The following is a 15,149-nucleotide window of genomic DNA, read 5'->3' as shown; positions in this document are numbered from 1 at the left end:
CATCCAAGTACTGCATTTCGGACTCTTTTGTTGACCATGATGGCTACTCCATTTCTTCTGAGGGATTCCTGCCCGCAGTAGTAGATATAATGGTCATCTGAGTTAAATTCACCCATTCCAGTCCATTTTAGTTTGCTGATTCCTAGAATGTCAGCGTTCACTCTTGCCATCTCCTGTTTGACCACTTCCAATTTGCCTTGATTCATGGACCTGACATTCCAGGTTCCTGTGCAATATTGCTCTTTACAGCATCAGATCTTGCTTCTATCACCAGTCATATGCACAGCTGGGTATTGTTTTTGCTTTGGCTCCGTCCCTTCATTCTTTCTGGAGTTATTTCTCCACTGATCTCCAGTAGCGTATTGGGCACCTACTGACCTGGGGAGTTCCTCTTTCAGTATCCTATCATTTTGCCTTTTCCTACTGTTCATGGGGTTCTCAAGGCAAGAATACTGAAGTGGTTTGCCATTCCCTTCTCCAGTGGGCCACATTCTGTCAGACCTCTCCACCATGACCCGCCTTTCTTGGGTTGCCCCACGGGCATGGCTTAGTTTCATTGAGTTAGACAAGGCTGTGGTCCTAGTGTGATTGGATTGACTAGTTTTCTGTAAGTATGGTTTCAGTGTGTCTGCCCTCTGATGCTGTCTTGCAAAACCTACCATCTTACTTGGATAATGGTGTGTATATAAGGATAATGGTGTGTGTGTGTATATGAAGTTAATGCTGTGTATATGAGGATAATGATGTGTGTATGTATATGTGGATAATGGGGTATGTGTGTATAGGAGGATAATGGCATGTGTGTGTAAGAGGATAGTGGCGTGTGTGTGTGCGCGCGCATGGATGATGGTTTGTGTGCAGGTGGATAATGAGTTGCATGTGTGTTTACATGAGGATAATGGCCTGTTTGTATGTGAGGATCATGCATGTGTGTGCGTGCAGATAATGACGTGTGTGTGAGGATAAAGGCCTGTGTGCAGATCATGGCGTGTGTGAACACATGAATAATGGGGCTGTGTGTGTGAGGATAATGTGTGTGTGCATGCAGATAATGAGTGGCGTGTGTGTGTGTGTGTGTGTGAGGATCGTGGCGTGTGCGTGTGAGGATCGTGGCGTGTGTGAACACATGAATAATGGGGCTGTGTGTGAGGATCATGGCATGTGTGTGTGCGAGGGTCACGGCGCGTGTGCGTGCGCGCTAGGGTCGTGGCGTGTGTATATGCAGTAGCTCTGCGTAGAGCTGTTCCAGCTCTGAAATCAGTAGGTGACACGAACACTCGAGCTGTACGTATCCGATGCGCTATACAAGGTCCAGGTTAGTCGCTGTGTTTGTAAGACCGACGGTCTCAGACTCACCATTCACGACTCAAAGCTGAAGTGAGCCAGAGCTGCCCCCTGCGCCTAACCAGCCATCCTCGGAGGCTGCGCAGCGTAGATGTGGACACTGTCTGGGTCCACCTTTTCTCTTTGAAGTTGTGTCTCAACTTAAACTTGGCCTCAGGAAGTACTCAGGTTTCTTCTCTCCTTTGTTAAGACCACCAGTTGCCCCAGAAGGCAGATCTGTGTACAGACCTTCCTGGGTTGGAGGGCATTTGGTGCGGGCAGGGGCAGATGGGCCTTTCCCCTCTGCTTGCCTGCTCAGGGGAGTGGCAGACAGCCTGTGTCAGTCCCTCCGCTCTGCATACGGTAAGGTTGCTTTTATAATTATGAGGCACGAGAACTGAGACTTGGAGAGAAGCGGCTTGCCTGAGGTCATATCATGGCCCTTCAGGGAGTGAGGCCTCTGCCTGTCTCTGGTCTCTGACCTCACTTCTGACAGACTCGTACAGCCCTGGGCCACCCTGCTTCCCCTGCGCCCCCCCCAAGCAGGTGCAGGAGTCTGCTCCTGTGGGACACTGAACCCATGCGTGCCGCTCAAAGGGCTCAGAGTCTCCAGCCTGCCTGAGGCCCCCTGCTCTCCACGGTGGCATTTTCTGTTCTCGGTGAGCCTCACACCCACGTGCAGGACTCCATGCACAAGCTGCCCGTTGGCATGTTTTTTGTTGTAAGAGCCCAAAATTGTGTTCACCAGAAAGAGAAACAGTTCTGTAAGTTAAGATAGATCCGTTATGGACTATTCTTTAAAAGAACTAAAATCATTTTGTATAAATTACGTTGGAATCATTGATATATTATGGTATTCCTGTGAACTTTTTAATCCAGGAGAACAAAAATTTGAATAATTTAAATGTATTACAAGTCACTTTCCCCAAATATTGACCATTATTTCTAGAAGTTCTTCCCTCCTACTTTTTAATGTTACAAATAATAGAAGCAAAGATGGTTGTAAATCTTGTATCAGTTTATAGAAATGGAGGTTGTGCACTGCCAGACCTCAGTGCTGGTAACTGTTTGGCACACGCCCTTCCCACTTGTCCCATGCGTGGGGAGGCGTGCAGTGTACTCTCAGGCTCACAGGCAAGTGGCAGGACAGCTTCAACCTCTCTTGGCAAGTTGGGGTTTTGGGGGACCAGTGAGTAAACCGTTGTGGCCCAACCAAGTTGGGAAGCGCTGGTGGGCTAAAAGGAGATTAAAATGTAACTGATGAAGAGTACAGCCTGTGCGGTGCCAAGTATAGCCTGACCTGAGATCGGGGGAGCGGAGCTTCCAGACAGACCCGCCCCGAAGCCCGAGCCCAGCGTGCCTGGTGGCTTCCCGGCTGTGCACCCCACCCACCGCAGGTGACCCGCTGCCTCTCCGCTGCGAATGCGCAGGGTAGGGGTGTGAAGCCACGGGGAGGGCTGGTGTATTGGTTAAACCGTGCGGTGTTGTTCAGAGCAGAGCTCGGGGAGTGTTCACTGCTTGCCCCTTTACTACTGGACCAGGGATGTTTGCTATAAGCCGTGTTCTGTTAGTTGTCATATTGATGAAAGTGAGCAATATGCCTTTACTTTCCCTCTAAAGCTTGTTAAAATGCTTTATTTTGAAGCTGGAGACGAAATAGTGGACCTCACTTGTGAATCTTTAGAGCCTGTGGTCGTCGACCTGACTCACAATGACTCCGTTGTGGTAAGTGGGGGAGCCTGAGCGTTGGCGCTCTTGGTGGTGGCCCCTGGCTGGCACATCCGAAGCCCTTGGTCACAGGCACTCAAGGTGGAACATGTTTCAGGAAAATCATTTATTGTAACTTTATTGCTTTAATTAATCACAAGTGAGCCTCCTTTGCATAGTTGGGGGGAACTTTGAGGCTCCGTCTCTCTTTAGTCCCTGATTCCACCCTTAACAACAGCTGCGTGACCTGGGGCAAGCGACTTAGCCTCCTTTGCTTGTCCGTAAAATGAAGATAATGCCATCCGTGTCAGTAGGGTACTGTGAGGGTTGGAAGAATCCTTTATTTGAGTGCCTGGCACCCAACGTGGTGCCCAGTAAATGTGAGTTTACACCCTCTTGGCTGGTGGGAATGGGGACATTCGCTGAGCACTGCCAGGGCGGGTCTTGAGGCCTGGAAGCCGCTGCCGTGGAGCAGGCAGGCCCCCTGCACTGCCCGCTGGTGCCCAATGGTGCCATGGCTCCCAGGGGGTGGAGCCTGGGGGCTGCTGCCCCCGGGCACTCGCCTGCCCCTGTGTGGCCTCCAGGAAGGAGACCTGCTTGGGGAGAGGGAAGCCAGTCCTGCAGCCCAGCTCCACCAAGCAGGGTGCCTCCCCGGGTTGGGCTGGGAGTCTGCTCAGCCCGCCCGCTTCCTGAGGGTGCGCTTGTGTCTCAGGATGCTGCTGATAGAGGGCGGAAGGGTCCCCTGTAAGGGGGGCGGGGGGCGCAGTGCTGCTGAGGATGGTTTGCTGGGGCCGGCGGAGGTTGCTGGGAGCTGAGTCTCCCCTCGGCCTAGGGGCCCATGGCCTTGGGGCTATCCTGGCTGTGCTTAGAACCTCAGGGTTACTCCGAGAAGCTTCGAGCCTTCAAAAGAAGCAAGTGTGTGAGGACAGGGACTGACCTGACAAGTGAAGAGGTTTGGACTCTGGGCCCAATCTGAAACTGCTGGGCTGTCCGGCTGTGTGTCCATCCGCCCCACCCCCCACCCCACCCCAAAGGCCGGGCAGCTGCTCCTGCTGAGCCTGTCAGCTGTCCCAGTGGATTATGCATGAGTGCTCGGGGACACCGCTGCTGAGCGAGAGGCGGTCATTTCCCTGGAGTTAAGTCTCAGTGGCTTAGCTGTCAGTGGTCCACGCTGGGCCTATGAGTGTTTTCTAAGGAGCATACTTCCAGCTTTGCTGCTGTTCTGGCAAGCTCCCCGAGGTTCTGAGAAGACAGCTGAGTCTGGCACCTGGGCTGAGGCCTGCAGCTCAGTTGCTGATTAGCACTTCACAGGGCTGCCAGGCCTTGTTGGCCTAGCACTTGGTGTCCACCTGCGGCATGCCAGGCCCTGGGGAGGTGGCCAGGATTCTGCCCTCATGGGGACGCCGACGGCTGCTGCTGAGTGACTAGCCAGCGTCGTCATAGCCCCTTTTATGCCCTGGTTTTGTTTTGATGGTTCATCTGCCTTCCCTCCATGCGCTGCCTTTCTGAGCGCTCTAGCCTTCTGCTGTGTCCCTGCCTGTGGAGAGTCACTGGGAGATGCTGGGACAGGGGTGCTGGCGCTGGGGCCTGTCCTGGGAGCAGGTGGAGAGCCGGGCAGGTTGCGGGGAGACCAGCTTGAGAAGCAGGGGTCCCGGGTTCTGGTGGAGGAGTCCCCTTCCTGTGGCCTCAGTGTTCCCAGACATAGAATAGTTGGGATTTGATAGCATCCCTTTTAATTTAATCGTTCTTCATTTTTTATTGATAATTACTTTAACAAATTCAAATGCCACTTTAAAAATTTACAGTGAAAAGTATACCTAGACTGAAATTTTCACTAAATATCCGCTTGGAATACCTAGTAATGTTACTAACTCAAGATGAGGGCCCTCTATTAGAGGGGTTTCAAGTTTAGGGTTACGTTGGATGCCACGTCCAGGAGAGTGAAACGATCGTGTTGTTTCCTAGATTGGGGTAATCTTACCAGCCACCCAGAATCCAGGGGGTAGGCTAAGTACCACTTGGACCCCGTCTGGGAGTAGCTCACATCTGTACACCCCAGGGCCGCGGTGGAGCTTTGGTGAGCCCTCTGAAGACCGAAGGAGAGGCTGTGCGGACTCTGTCCGGGTGTGTGCCTTCAGCAGGCGCTGGGCAGTGACCCCTGTCTTCCGGAGAGGCCGTCCCCGCCCAGGCTCCTGCCGCTGCACCTCTAGCCCTTCTGCTGCTGCCTGGAGTCTCCCACATGCTTTCAGGTGTTTCCCCGTTACTGTCGGGGTCAAATGCCTTTCCGTGCTGAGCGGTGGCTCACTTTCCTCTTCGGTGTGTTGCCTGTTGGGATCTTTTTTTTAAAAAACTGAATCTTTGCTCATTTTCCCTTGTGACTGCCTGCCTTGTCTCATTTTTTTAAATAAGTTCTAAATATGAGCCTGCCATTAGTTGTGTATTGAATCTTCTGTTCAGACGCTTGTTTTTTTCTCTTTTTGGTTTATATACAAAGGGTCTTAATCTTAATATAGTTGAATTTATCACTTTTGTTGATGAAAATCCTGTACCATAAAAATTTGTTCCTATATTGGAAAAGTATTAGTTTCACATTTCACATTTAGGTCTGTAATCTATGTGAATTGAGTTTTGTGTATGGTTTGAGAGGAGATTAGATGCTGGGAGGGCATCACGCACTCAGTGGGCTTGAGTTTGATCAAGCTCTGGGAGATAGTGAAGGACAGGGAAGCCTGGTGTGCTGCTCTCCATGGGGTCACAGAGAGTCAGACACGATTGAGCAAATGAACACCAAGATTAGATACTTCACAGTAAACTTTATACCCGGACTGATTTTGCATGTCTTGTTAGGAGATTTATTCCTAGGTATGTAGTATTTTAGGATGCTATAAATGGTGTTAAAGATTTTCATTTCTTTTTAATTTTGATTTGTAATATAAAGAAATGTAGTTGATTTTTCTTTTTTTAGTCTAACAATTCTTAATCTGTAAATCTTTTGATTTTTTTGTGTGTACATAGAACAGGTTTTGGTTCTTATCTCGGGTGTTTTTTTTTTTTTTTTTTTTCCTTAGCCTTAACACACTGGCTAAAAAATTCATTATTGGCTGAGTAAAAACAGTGACAGTCATGGGCATTCTTGTTTCATTCACAACCTGAAAGAATCCTTTCAGTTCTACCATTAAATAAGACTTCTGCTGTAACGTTTTGGGTTTGTTGATACCCTTTCCAGAGTGGAGAAGCTTCTCTTTTTTCATGTTTGGCTGTAAGTTTCATCCTGAATCAGTGTTGAAATTTAAGTCTTATCTAGTGATGGTTTTTTTCCTCTTTCATATGTTGAAGTGGAGAATTACATTGGTTTCTAGTGTTAAACTGCTTAAGCATTGTGGTTGTAACATGATTTTTTTTTCAATGTTGCTAGACTCAGTTTGCTAATGTTTTATATGTAATCTTGGCCTCTATTTTTGTGAGTAAGATTGGTGGTCGGTAATTTTTCTTTATAAAGTTCTGGTATCTTTACAAAGTGATTTGGGCATCTTTTTTCTGTTCTCCAGAAGATTCTTTAAGACTGGGACTCCTCCTCCCTTGGATAGTTGGTAGAACTCGGCAGAGAAAGCCCTTCAGTTCAGTCACTCAGTTGTGTCCAGCACTTTGCGACTCCATGGACTGCAACACGCCAGGCTTTCCTGTCGATCACCGACTCCCGGAGCTTGCTTAAATTCATGTCCATCAAGGCAGTGATGCCATCCACCATCTCATCCTCTGTCGTCCCCTTCTCCTCCCCCACTTCAATCTAAAAGACCCCGCATCAGGGTCTTTTCCAGGGAGTCAGCTCTTCCCATCAGGGGCCAAAGTACTGGAGGTTCAGCTTCAGCATCAGTCCTTCCAGTGAATATTCAGGACTGATTTCCTTTAGGCTGGACTGGTTGGATCTCCTTGCAGTCCAAGAGACTCTCAAGAGTCTTCTCCAGCACCACAGTTCAGAAGCATCAATTCTTTGGCGCTCAGCCTTCTTCACAGTCCAACTCTCACATCTGTACATGACCACTGGAAAAACCATAGCTTTGACTAGATGGACCTTTGTCAGCAAAGTAATGTCTCTGCTTTTTAATATGCTGTCTAGGTTTGTCATAGTTTTTCTTCTAAGGAGTAAGCGTCTTTTAATTTCATGGCTGCAGTCACCATCTTGCAGTGATTTTGGAGCCCAGAAAAATAAAGTCTGTCAATGTTTGCCATGAAGTGATGGGACCGGATGCCATGATCTTAGTTTTCTGAATGTTGAGTTTTAAGCCAGCTTTTTCACTCCTCTTTCACTTTCATCAAGAGGCTCTTTAGTTCCTCTTCACTTTCTGCCATAAGGGTGGTATCATCTGCGTATCTGAAGTTATTGATATATCTCCCGGCAATCTTGATTCCAGCTTGTGCTTCTTCCAGCCCAGCGTTTCTCATGATGTACTCTGCATATAAGTCTGTTGTTCCATGTCAGTTCTAACTGTTGCTTCTTTACCTGCATACAGATTTCTCAGAAGGCAGGTCAGGTGGTCTGATATTCCCATCTCTTTCAGAATTTTCCACAGTTTACTGTTATCTACACAGTCAAAGCCTTTGGTGCAGTCAGTAAAGAGCAGCAGAGCTTTAGCACCAGTCCTTCTAATGAATATTCAGGACTGTTTTCCTTTAGGATTGACTGATTTGATCTCCTTGCAGTCCAAGAGACTTTCAAGAGTCTTCTCTAACACCACAGTTCCAAAGCATCATATTCTTTGGCGCTCAGCCTTGTTTATGGTTCAACTTTCACATCCATACATAACTACTGGTAAAACCATGGCTTTGATTATACAGACCTTTGTTGGCAAAGTGATATGTCTGCTTTCCAGACGGTTTTGGGTTTACTTTGCTCAGATCCCTCAGAGAAAGTACTGTTTATGGCAGCTGTAGGCTTAGAAATATATCTCTTAAATTACAAGAGTTGGAAGTTGAAATGCCTCCTTGATCCATGGGCTGCAGGATGTTGTGTTACTCGGCAAGAAAACAGCATTCGTCTGGTTGTCCATCCCCATCAGAGCTCTCGGGTGATCAGGCGCATTGTCCGTGGGAAGGGCTGTTCTGAAGGCGCATTGTCCGTGCTCCTTTCTGAGCGGTGTGAGTCAGCAGGCAAGAAGCTCAGTGGCCGTGCGGTGCACAGATGTGCTGACACGGGCTGTGCTGCTCCGTGTACGCAGCACAGGCAGGGCTCGATGTAGTGCCGTGCTTAGGGGCGTAGAACTTCTGGAATGGTGAGCAAGCATTGACTCCAAGCAGCTGTTAAGCACCCTAACGAGGGAGTCAGTCTGAGCTTTGAAGCCAGGCATTGACTTCTCTGTAGCTACGAAAGTCCTGGATGGCATCTCCTTCTAATAGAGGCTTTGTCTACACTGAAAACCTGTTGCTTAATGTAGCCACCCACATTAGTGATCTTGGCTGGCTCTTTCGGGTAACTTGCTGCAGCTTCTCCATCAGCACTTGGGGCTTCTTCACCTTTACACTCTGATGTGCCAGAGACGGCATCTTTCCTGTGACCTTGGGAACCAACCCCCGCCAGCTTCACACTTTCTGCAGCTTCCTCGCCCCTCTAAGTTCTCGCAGAATTGAAGAAAGTTGGGGCCTTGCTCTGGCTTGGGCTTCGGTTTGTGGAAGTACTGTGGCTGGTTGGATCTTCCGCCCAGTCCACCCCGACTCTCCGCAGCGGCAGGGAGCCCGCTCACTTTCTCACCATGTGCACTCACTGGAGGAGCACGTCTTCGCTGCCTTGAGGAGCTACTTTTCCTTTGCGTTTACGAGCTAGCTGGTGCAGGAGGCCTAGCTCTTGGCCTGTCCTAACCTTTGAAGTGCCTTCCTCACTAAGCTTTGTAATTTCTAGATTGGGATTTAAAGTGAGATACGCAGCTCTTCCTTTCGCTTGAACACTGCGAGGCCACTGTGAGGTGACTGATTGGCCTAATTTCAGTATTGTTGTGTCTAGGGCGTAGGGAGGCTCAAGAAGAGGAAGGGAGTCATGGTACAGTTGGTCTGTGGAACAGTCAGAACACGTATTTATCGCTTAAGCTCATCATCTTATATTGGTGAGGTTCGTGATGCCCTAAAACAATTAGGGTAGTTGCATCAGAAATCACTGATCAGATAGAGCCATAATGAATATGACAACAATGAAAAAGTTTGAAATGTGAGAATTACGAGACGGTGACACAGACACGAGGTGAGCAAATGCTTTTGGCAACAGTGGGAGCAGCAGGGCTGCTGGGGACTTCGGCGTGTAAGAGCCGCAGTGTGCGCGAAGCGTGGCGAGGCTGCTGGCCTGGGGCCCGGCCCTGGGCTGGAGGGTCCTCCCTGCCGGTCTCCGCCCGCCTCCAGCACAGGGCTGGGTTGGTCACCGTGCGTGGCATGTGCTGTTCTCAGGGTCCCTGCCTGACCACCTCCGGTTGGTAAAGCATGAACCCTGCAAAGCCTTCTCCCAGTAAAGCCCCGTCTCTGGCAGTAGCCTGTGGGGTGTGGGGATAGGTGGGGCAGGTGGTGGGCTCAGCCGCCCCTGGTGCCCTTGGCATTGTGTGCTCTCGCCTGGTCCTCGCAGCAGCGTGGCACTGTGGGCACTGGAGCCTCTGTTTCAGAAGAGGCCATGGGCAGCTCCGGGAGGGTGAGTGACATGCCAGCTCGCAGGACTCCTCAGCACTGGGCGCCGGGCTCAGCCGCACGAGGCCTGGCTGCTCCCCTGAGGATCCCGCGTGGGACCCAAATGCGTCAGCCTGATTGTTGAAGAGTTTTAAAGAGTATAGAATATCATATATCAAGTTAACTGTGTCTTTCTCTTTTGTTTTTCTCCTGTTTCCAAGATTATTGAAGGTGAGTGGTCTCCCTCCTTCCTTGGGTTTGGGCGAGGGCGGCGCTGCAGGCCCGCCTGCTCTGTGGGCGGGAACACCCCCTGGGGCAGCCCTGCCTGCTGTGGGGACTCACCCCTGGCCTGCTCGCAGCAGGGTTGGGGGCTCCTCCTGGGAAGACGGCTGGGAAGGCAGCTGGTCCCGAAAGGGATGGGGCTGAGAGGCCCTTCCCTGAACGAGGACTCACACCTTAGAGAGGAGGCGGCCGAGGAGGAATGGCCGGCGGCTGCGCCAGGACCACGCGGATAGCTGTGTGGTGAGCAGTGATGAGGAGGAGCTGGCCAGGGACAAGGACGTGTATGTGACCACCCGCTCCCCCAGGAGTGGCAGGGAGGAGGCAGCCGCGGGCTTCAGGTACCAGGGGCCGTGCTGGGGGGCAGGCTGTCTGCCAGGCAGCCTCTGAACACATGGGCGTTTGTCCCGGGAATGAGGATCCCTTCTTCCTCCAGTTTCCAGTGAAGAGGTTGGGCGGAGGCAGGGTGTTAGAAATACTGGCCCCTCGGCAAATGCTTCAACCCCTGGGCTCAGGAAGGGCTTACTGCAGCATCTGGGTGGCGGGTGGATCCCAGGCTGGGCTCCACTGTTCCCCCTGTGACCTGACCAGGTGCAGCAGGCACTGCCAGGGTGTGAGTGAGTAGCTGAGGGTGAGCCCCAGCACCCCACCCCTCCTGCAGCAGGAATGCTTGGAAGAAGGCGGTGCTCTGCCAGCCCCTGCCCCAGCCAGGGAGGCTGCAAGGGGGACTCCTGTTGTCTGCACTTTCTCTTGTGCTCTCTGCCCCCCTTTCTCTGAGGACCCCTGCGCCATGGGACTGCCAGCCTCCCAAGTGCCTGGGCTGTGGCGGGCCGCAGGAGGCTCTTGTGAGGAGGGGGCGTGGGTGGCTTAGATGGAGCCATGCAACGTTAGGAGCTGGCCGTCCGGCTTGCTCCCCTGACATGCGCTCTGTGCTTCTAGGCCCTCAGGCACCGTCAGCTGCCCCATCTGCATGGACGGGTACTCAGAGGTAAGCAGGCGCGGCTGCGTGGCCCCAGCCCTGGCTTCTGGCTGCTCCAGGCGGGGAGTGAGATGAGCACTTCTCGTGGGTGGGCTCTGACACCTGTCCTGCAGCCGTGCCGGGTCTGGCGCGTGGCTTGGCGCACATCTGTGAAGGGAGGACCTGCCATCTCTCTGGGCTGCACAGTCTTGAACTCTGGCCCCTTCGTTCCCTGCGCTGCCCTCTGCAAGTGCCAGTCCTCTGTGTTCCCCGCCTGGCCTCAGCAGAAGCTCCTAGTGTTTCCCGTGGCCCTGGGCCCTCTGGCTCTGCCCCACTGTGTGCTTGGGGTTCCTCGAGCCCCAGGGCTTCAACTTGGGCTCTCGCTGCCCGAGATTGGTTCCTGCCTGTTCCTTAGCTTCAGAGACGCCGCCCATACCTGCCTGAAGCTCAGAGGAGCATCCTCAGTACTCCTGACCCCTCCCTGCTTTCCTGCTGCAGCCCCCAGCCCCTCCCAGCTCGTTTGTCACCTTGGGAACAGGTGGGCGTGGACGCTGGGCTCCGGCTGCCCCGCGACGTGAGGGCGCTTGTTTTCCAGATCGTGCAGAACGGGCGCCTCGTCGTTTCTACAGAGTGTGGGCATGTCTTCTGCAGCCAGTGCCTCCGCGACTCCCTGAAGAATGCCAACACCTGCCCGACCTGCAGGAAAAAGATGAGCCACAAACGGTACCACCCCATTTACATATGAGGCGCTGAGTGTGCTTGGGAGAGACAAGGTGCCGCGCAGAGCCTGGCTGGGCTCTCTGCAGCCTTACGCGGCTCATCTGCCTCCAGTTTCTTGAGCTCAAAAAGACTATTTCAGAATCAACGTCCACTATGTAAACTGCTCTCTTGTTTCCAGCCCCATCTTAGATCCTTTTGTTATCTCTAGTTGGATGCCGTGGAGCTGGAGCCAGGCCTCTCCCAGCTGGTCGACATCTCCTGGGTAGTCTGGTTCCACGGTAGGAGAGAGGGAGTCAGGCACATTGGAAATAAGAGTCATGGTTCTAGCCTCTTTCAGAAGCTGCACGTTTGCCAAGAAGTTTTCCCCGTTTGGAAAGTTTGCCCCACCGTCCTCCTGGCGGTGTCATGGAGCACCAGCCCTGGCCAGAGAGCACGCAGGCCCGCCCAGCTCTCCTGGGCATGCTACCTCGTCCCAGGCGTCGGCCCACCGCAGTGCAAGCCACACACGGTCCGTCCAGTCTGAGGATCCCAGATGCAAGCGTGGCCCCGGAAAGACCAACCACTGGACTTTGTTTTCCATCCCCTGTGATTCACAGGCCACCCATGATTCCGCCTACATCGATGTCAGAGGTTCCTGCAGATCACCAAGGCCTCGGCAGGGCAATCCCTAGTTTTCTAAGAACGAAATGTGCAATAACGCCCGTTCTCTGCCTCCTTTCCAGCAGCCCAGGAGATGCGGCACTCCCAGTGTCCTCGGGAGGCCTCGTGCCACCTGCGGAGCGGTGCCTGGGTCGCCCCGTCCTGCTCACCACCTGTTCTCAGGAACTGGACCCGCGCCTGAGCTCACTGGTGCAGGAGTCACGGTGGGGCAGGCACGTGGTTGGGTGTCCTCTTTTCTGATAAAATCATCCTGTGTTTACCATAGGCCCTCTGGTCCTCAGTTCCCACTGCCTAACGTCTACTCAAGCATAGCCCCGGGCGGCGGTGGCAGTCACTGTGGCCTTATCAGCTGCCCACGTCCATCCTGTTGCCCAAGTCACAGTCACCTGCGATTCAAAGCTCGGCTCTCCAGACTCAAGCTGGGTACCACCGCCCCCACAACTGATACTCAGCGCAGAAGCTGCTCTTCTGGCCTTTGGGCCTTGATCCTTTGGGCTTCGGTTGCTCCTTAGAGTTTTCCTCCCCAGGGGCCCAGAGAACACCCTTCCGCTCAACTCCAGGTGTGAGAGCCTCTGGTCCTCAAGGAGGTGGCGTGGTGGCCTGGGGGTGGCTCCCGGGAGAGAAGCCCTGCAGAGCCTGCCGCCTCCACCTCCACACCCTCCTTCCTCAGAGGGCTTCAAGCCAGACCCACAGCCTTCCGTGTGAAACAGCTTCAAGGTGGAAGGGGGCCTCCTCTGGCGTTGCTAGCAATAACTGACCTTCAGTTTTTCCTTCTGGAGGAGCAGGGACTCAGCACAGAATTCACTTTAAACAGGGCTGAAGGAGTGTCCCTTCTCTGTGAAAGGAAAATTCATGCTTCATTCTGACTTTGATAACTGGCTCACTTCCAGTTGGTTTGATAAAAGTACTATTTTCTCCTTACAATCGAAGAAGGCAGGACATCAGTTCTCGTCACCATGCCGGGCACTGTCTGCCCTTTAAGTAGACACAGTGTCCCCATGAAGTTCCTTCTGGGCTTCATGGAACACTCCTTTTTTGTTTTTTGTTTTTGTTTTTTTTCTTTTTAATGTTCTAACAGTACCCAGACTTCAGGAGCCAGGACAACTACACAGCCAAAATCTCTTAAAACGTTATGCTTAAGGACAGATGGTTGATCATAAGAGTTGTGTTCCTTCATACTAAACTGGGGGGAAATGCTTAGCGCTTACTGTTCTGAAATCGCAAAACAGGAAAAGTGGATACGGAAAAATCCTTTCTCTCCCTCAGTGTGCACAGTTCAGATCTTTCTTTGTTCTGTTTATAAACTTTATCCATGTTTGTCAGTCTGTTTCTGACTTCTCTGCTAGTGTTACAGGTGAAAATAAATCATTAACTTGAACCAGGTACGTTTTTCGTGTGTTCATTTACTCATTGGGATCCATTTCACCTCTCACCCTGCACCCTTGCCCAAGGTACGTGATTCCTGTCTGCCTCCAGCTTTGTGTATCTTGGGGCATGCATGTGTGGGAAGGTGGGCTTGTCATGTACCAGCTTAGAAGCCAGTGGGTAAGAGGGTTACTCTTGGGTGGAGCTGCGAGTCCAGGCCCTGGAATCCCTAATCAATCAGAATTTAACTTCAGCCCCTGAGAAGTGAGGCTGACTGGGGGCTGACTGCTCCGTCTTGCCAGTGCCAGCTCAGGAGTAGAGCTCTGAGCAGCGTGGACTTGGCGCACCGACCACCATACGTGGTTTGTCCTCCGTGTGCGAAAGGGGCCCAGGAGGGCCTGGCGTGCCTGTTAGTGCCTTGGAAAAGCTGAAAAGACGGAATGGCCTGAGGTCTCCAGAGAAGGGACGGCAGAGGTGGCCTTCTCCTGTGTGCCTCTCTCCATTCCTGCCTGGTGGTCCTGAGATGGAGCAGGCTCACGTGCTCAAGGCCCGGGGCTCAGGGGCGCACGACTGGTGAGCTTCAGAGGCCTGCCTTTCACAGGAGACCACCGGAGACAAAAACTCAGCCGCGTAGGCTAGGTAGGGCAAAGAGGAACAGCTCTTGAGTGCAGAGCTCAGGCCCAGCACCTTCCCGGGCTACCAGCCTCCTGAGACCTGAGGCTGTGACTGACCCGTGGCCACCGCAACCCACCAGTGGTCCTGAAGCCAGGATCCAGGAGGCCTCCATCCCTGGCAGGCCCCAGGAGGGGAGGAGCATCCCGTGAGAGGGTTAACAGCGGGGCCCGCAAAGCTGGCTACTGAAGGGGCTTGTTTCTAGGCTTCTTTTGAAACTTAAGTTGTGTTTTAACTACATTTTTCTGTTGTTTGCGCATAGTGGTTTTTGTATATTGTGTAAGCATCCTTGCCAAAGCTTTATTCTGGTTAAGACTCTGGGTTCTATTGAATCCTTTACATTCACAGCCGTGTCATCTTCAGTTCAGTTCAGTTGCTCAGTCGTGTCCCAACTCTGTGCTAGCCATAAATTGCAGCACACCAGGCCTCACTGTCCAACACCAACTCCCGGAGTTCACTCAAACTCACGTCCATCGAGTTGGTGATGCCATCCAGCTATCTCATCCTCTGTCATCCCCTTCTCCTTCTGCCCCCAATCCCTCCCAGCATCAGTCTTTTCCGATGAGTCAACTCTTCGAATGAGGTGTCCAAAGTACTGGAGTTTCAGCTTTAGCATCATTCCTTCCAAAGAACACCCAGGACCGATCTTTAGAATGGACTGGTTAGATGGCCTTGCAGTCCAAGGGACTCTCAAGAGTCTTCTCCAACACCACAGTTCAAACGCATCAATTCTTCGGTGCTCAGCTTTCTTCACAGTCCAACTTGTTCTAATTCTTGGAACATTGTTTTTCTTGCTGGACTTGTAAGATAATTAGCAGGAAAGGAA

General features: G+C 52.1%; 1 protein-coding gene across 3 annotated transcripts in view; it reads left to right on the top strand.

Moving 5' to 3' along the window:
- The window catches only part of RNF4 (ring finger protein 4), a 34,671-nt gene extending 21,002 nt beyond the window's left edge, over positions 1–13,669 (top strand). For all 3 annotated transcript variants that reach the window (XM_040237677.1, XM_040237679.1, XM_040237676.1), the window contains exons 4-8: positions 2,969–3,048; positions 9,891–9,900; positions 10,130–10,289; positions 10,888–10,936; positions 11,502–13,669. In XM_040237677.1, coding sequence (XP_040093611.1) covers positions 2,969–3,048; positions 9,891–9,900; positions 10,130–10,289; positions 10,888–10,936; positions 11,502–11,651 — 449 coding nt within the window. In that variant the 3' untranslated portion in view covers positions 11,652–13,669. The remainder of the gene's footprint in view (positions 1–2,968; positions 3,049–9,890; positions 9,901–10,129; positions 10,290–10,887; positions 10,937–11,501) is intronic.
- The last annotated feature ends 1,480 nt before the right edge of the window (positions 13,670–15,149 follow it).

Source organism: Oryx dammah, unplaced genomic scaffold, assembly GCF_014754425.2.
Source record: "Oryx dammah isolate SB20612 unplaced genomic scaffold, SCBI_Odam_1.1 HiC_scaffold_3, whole genome shotgun sequence".
NCBI classification, from domain to species: domain Eukaryota; kingdom Metazoa; phylum Chordata; class Mammalia; order Artiodactyla; family Bovidae; genus Oryx; species Oryx dammah.
This window is presented reverse-complemented; position numbering and strand designations above follow the sequence as displayed.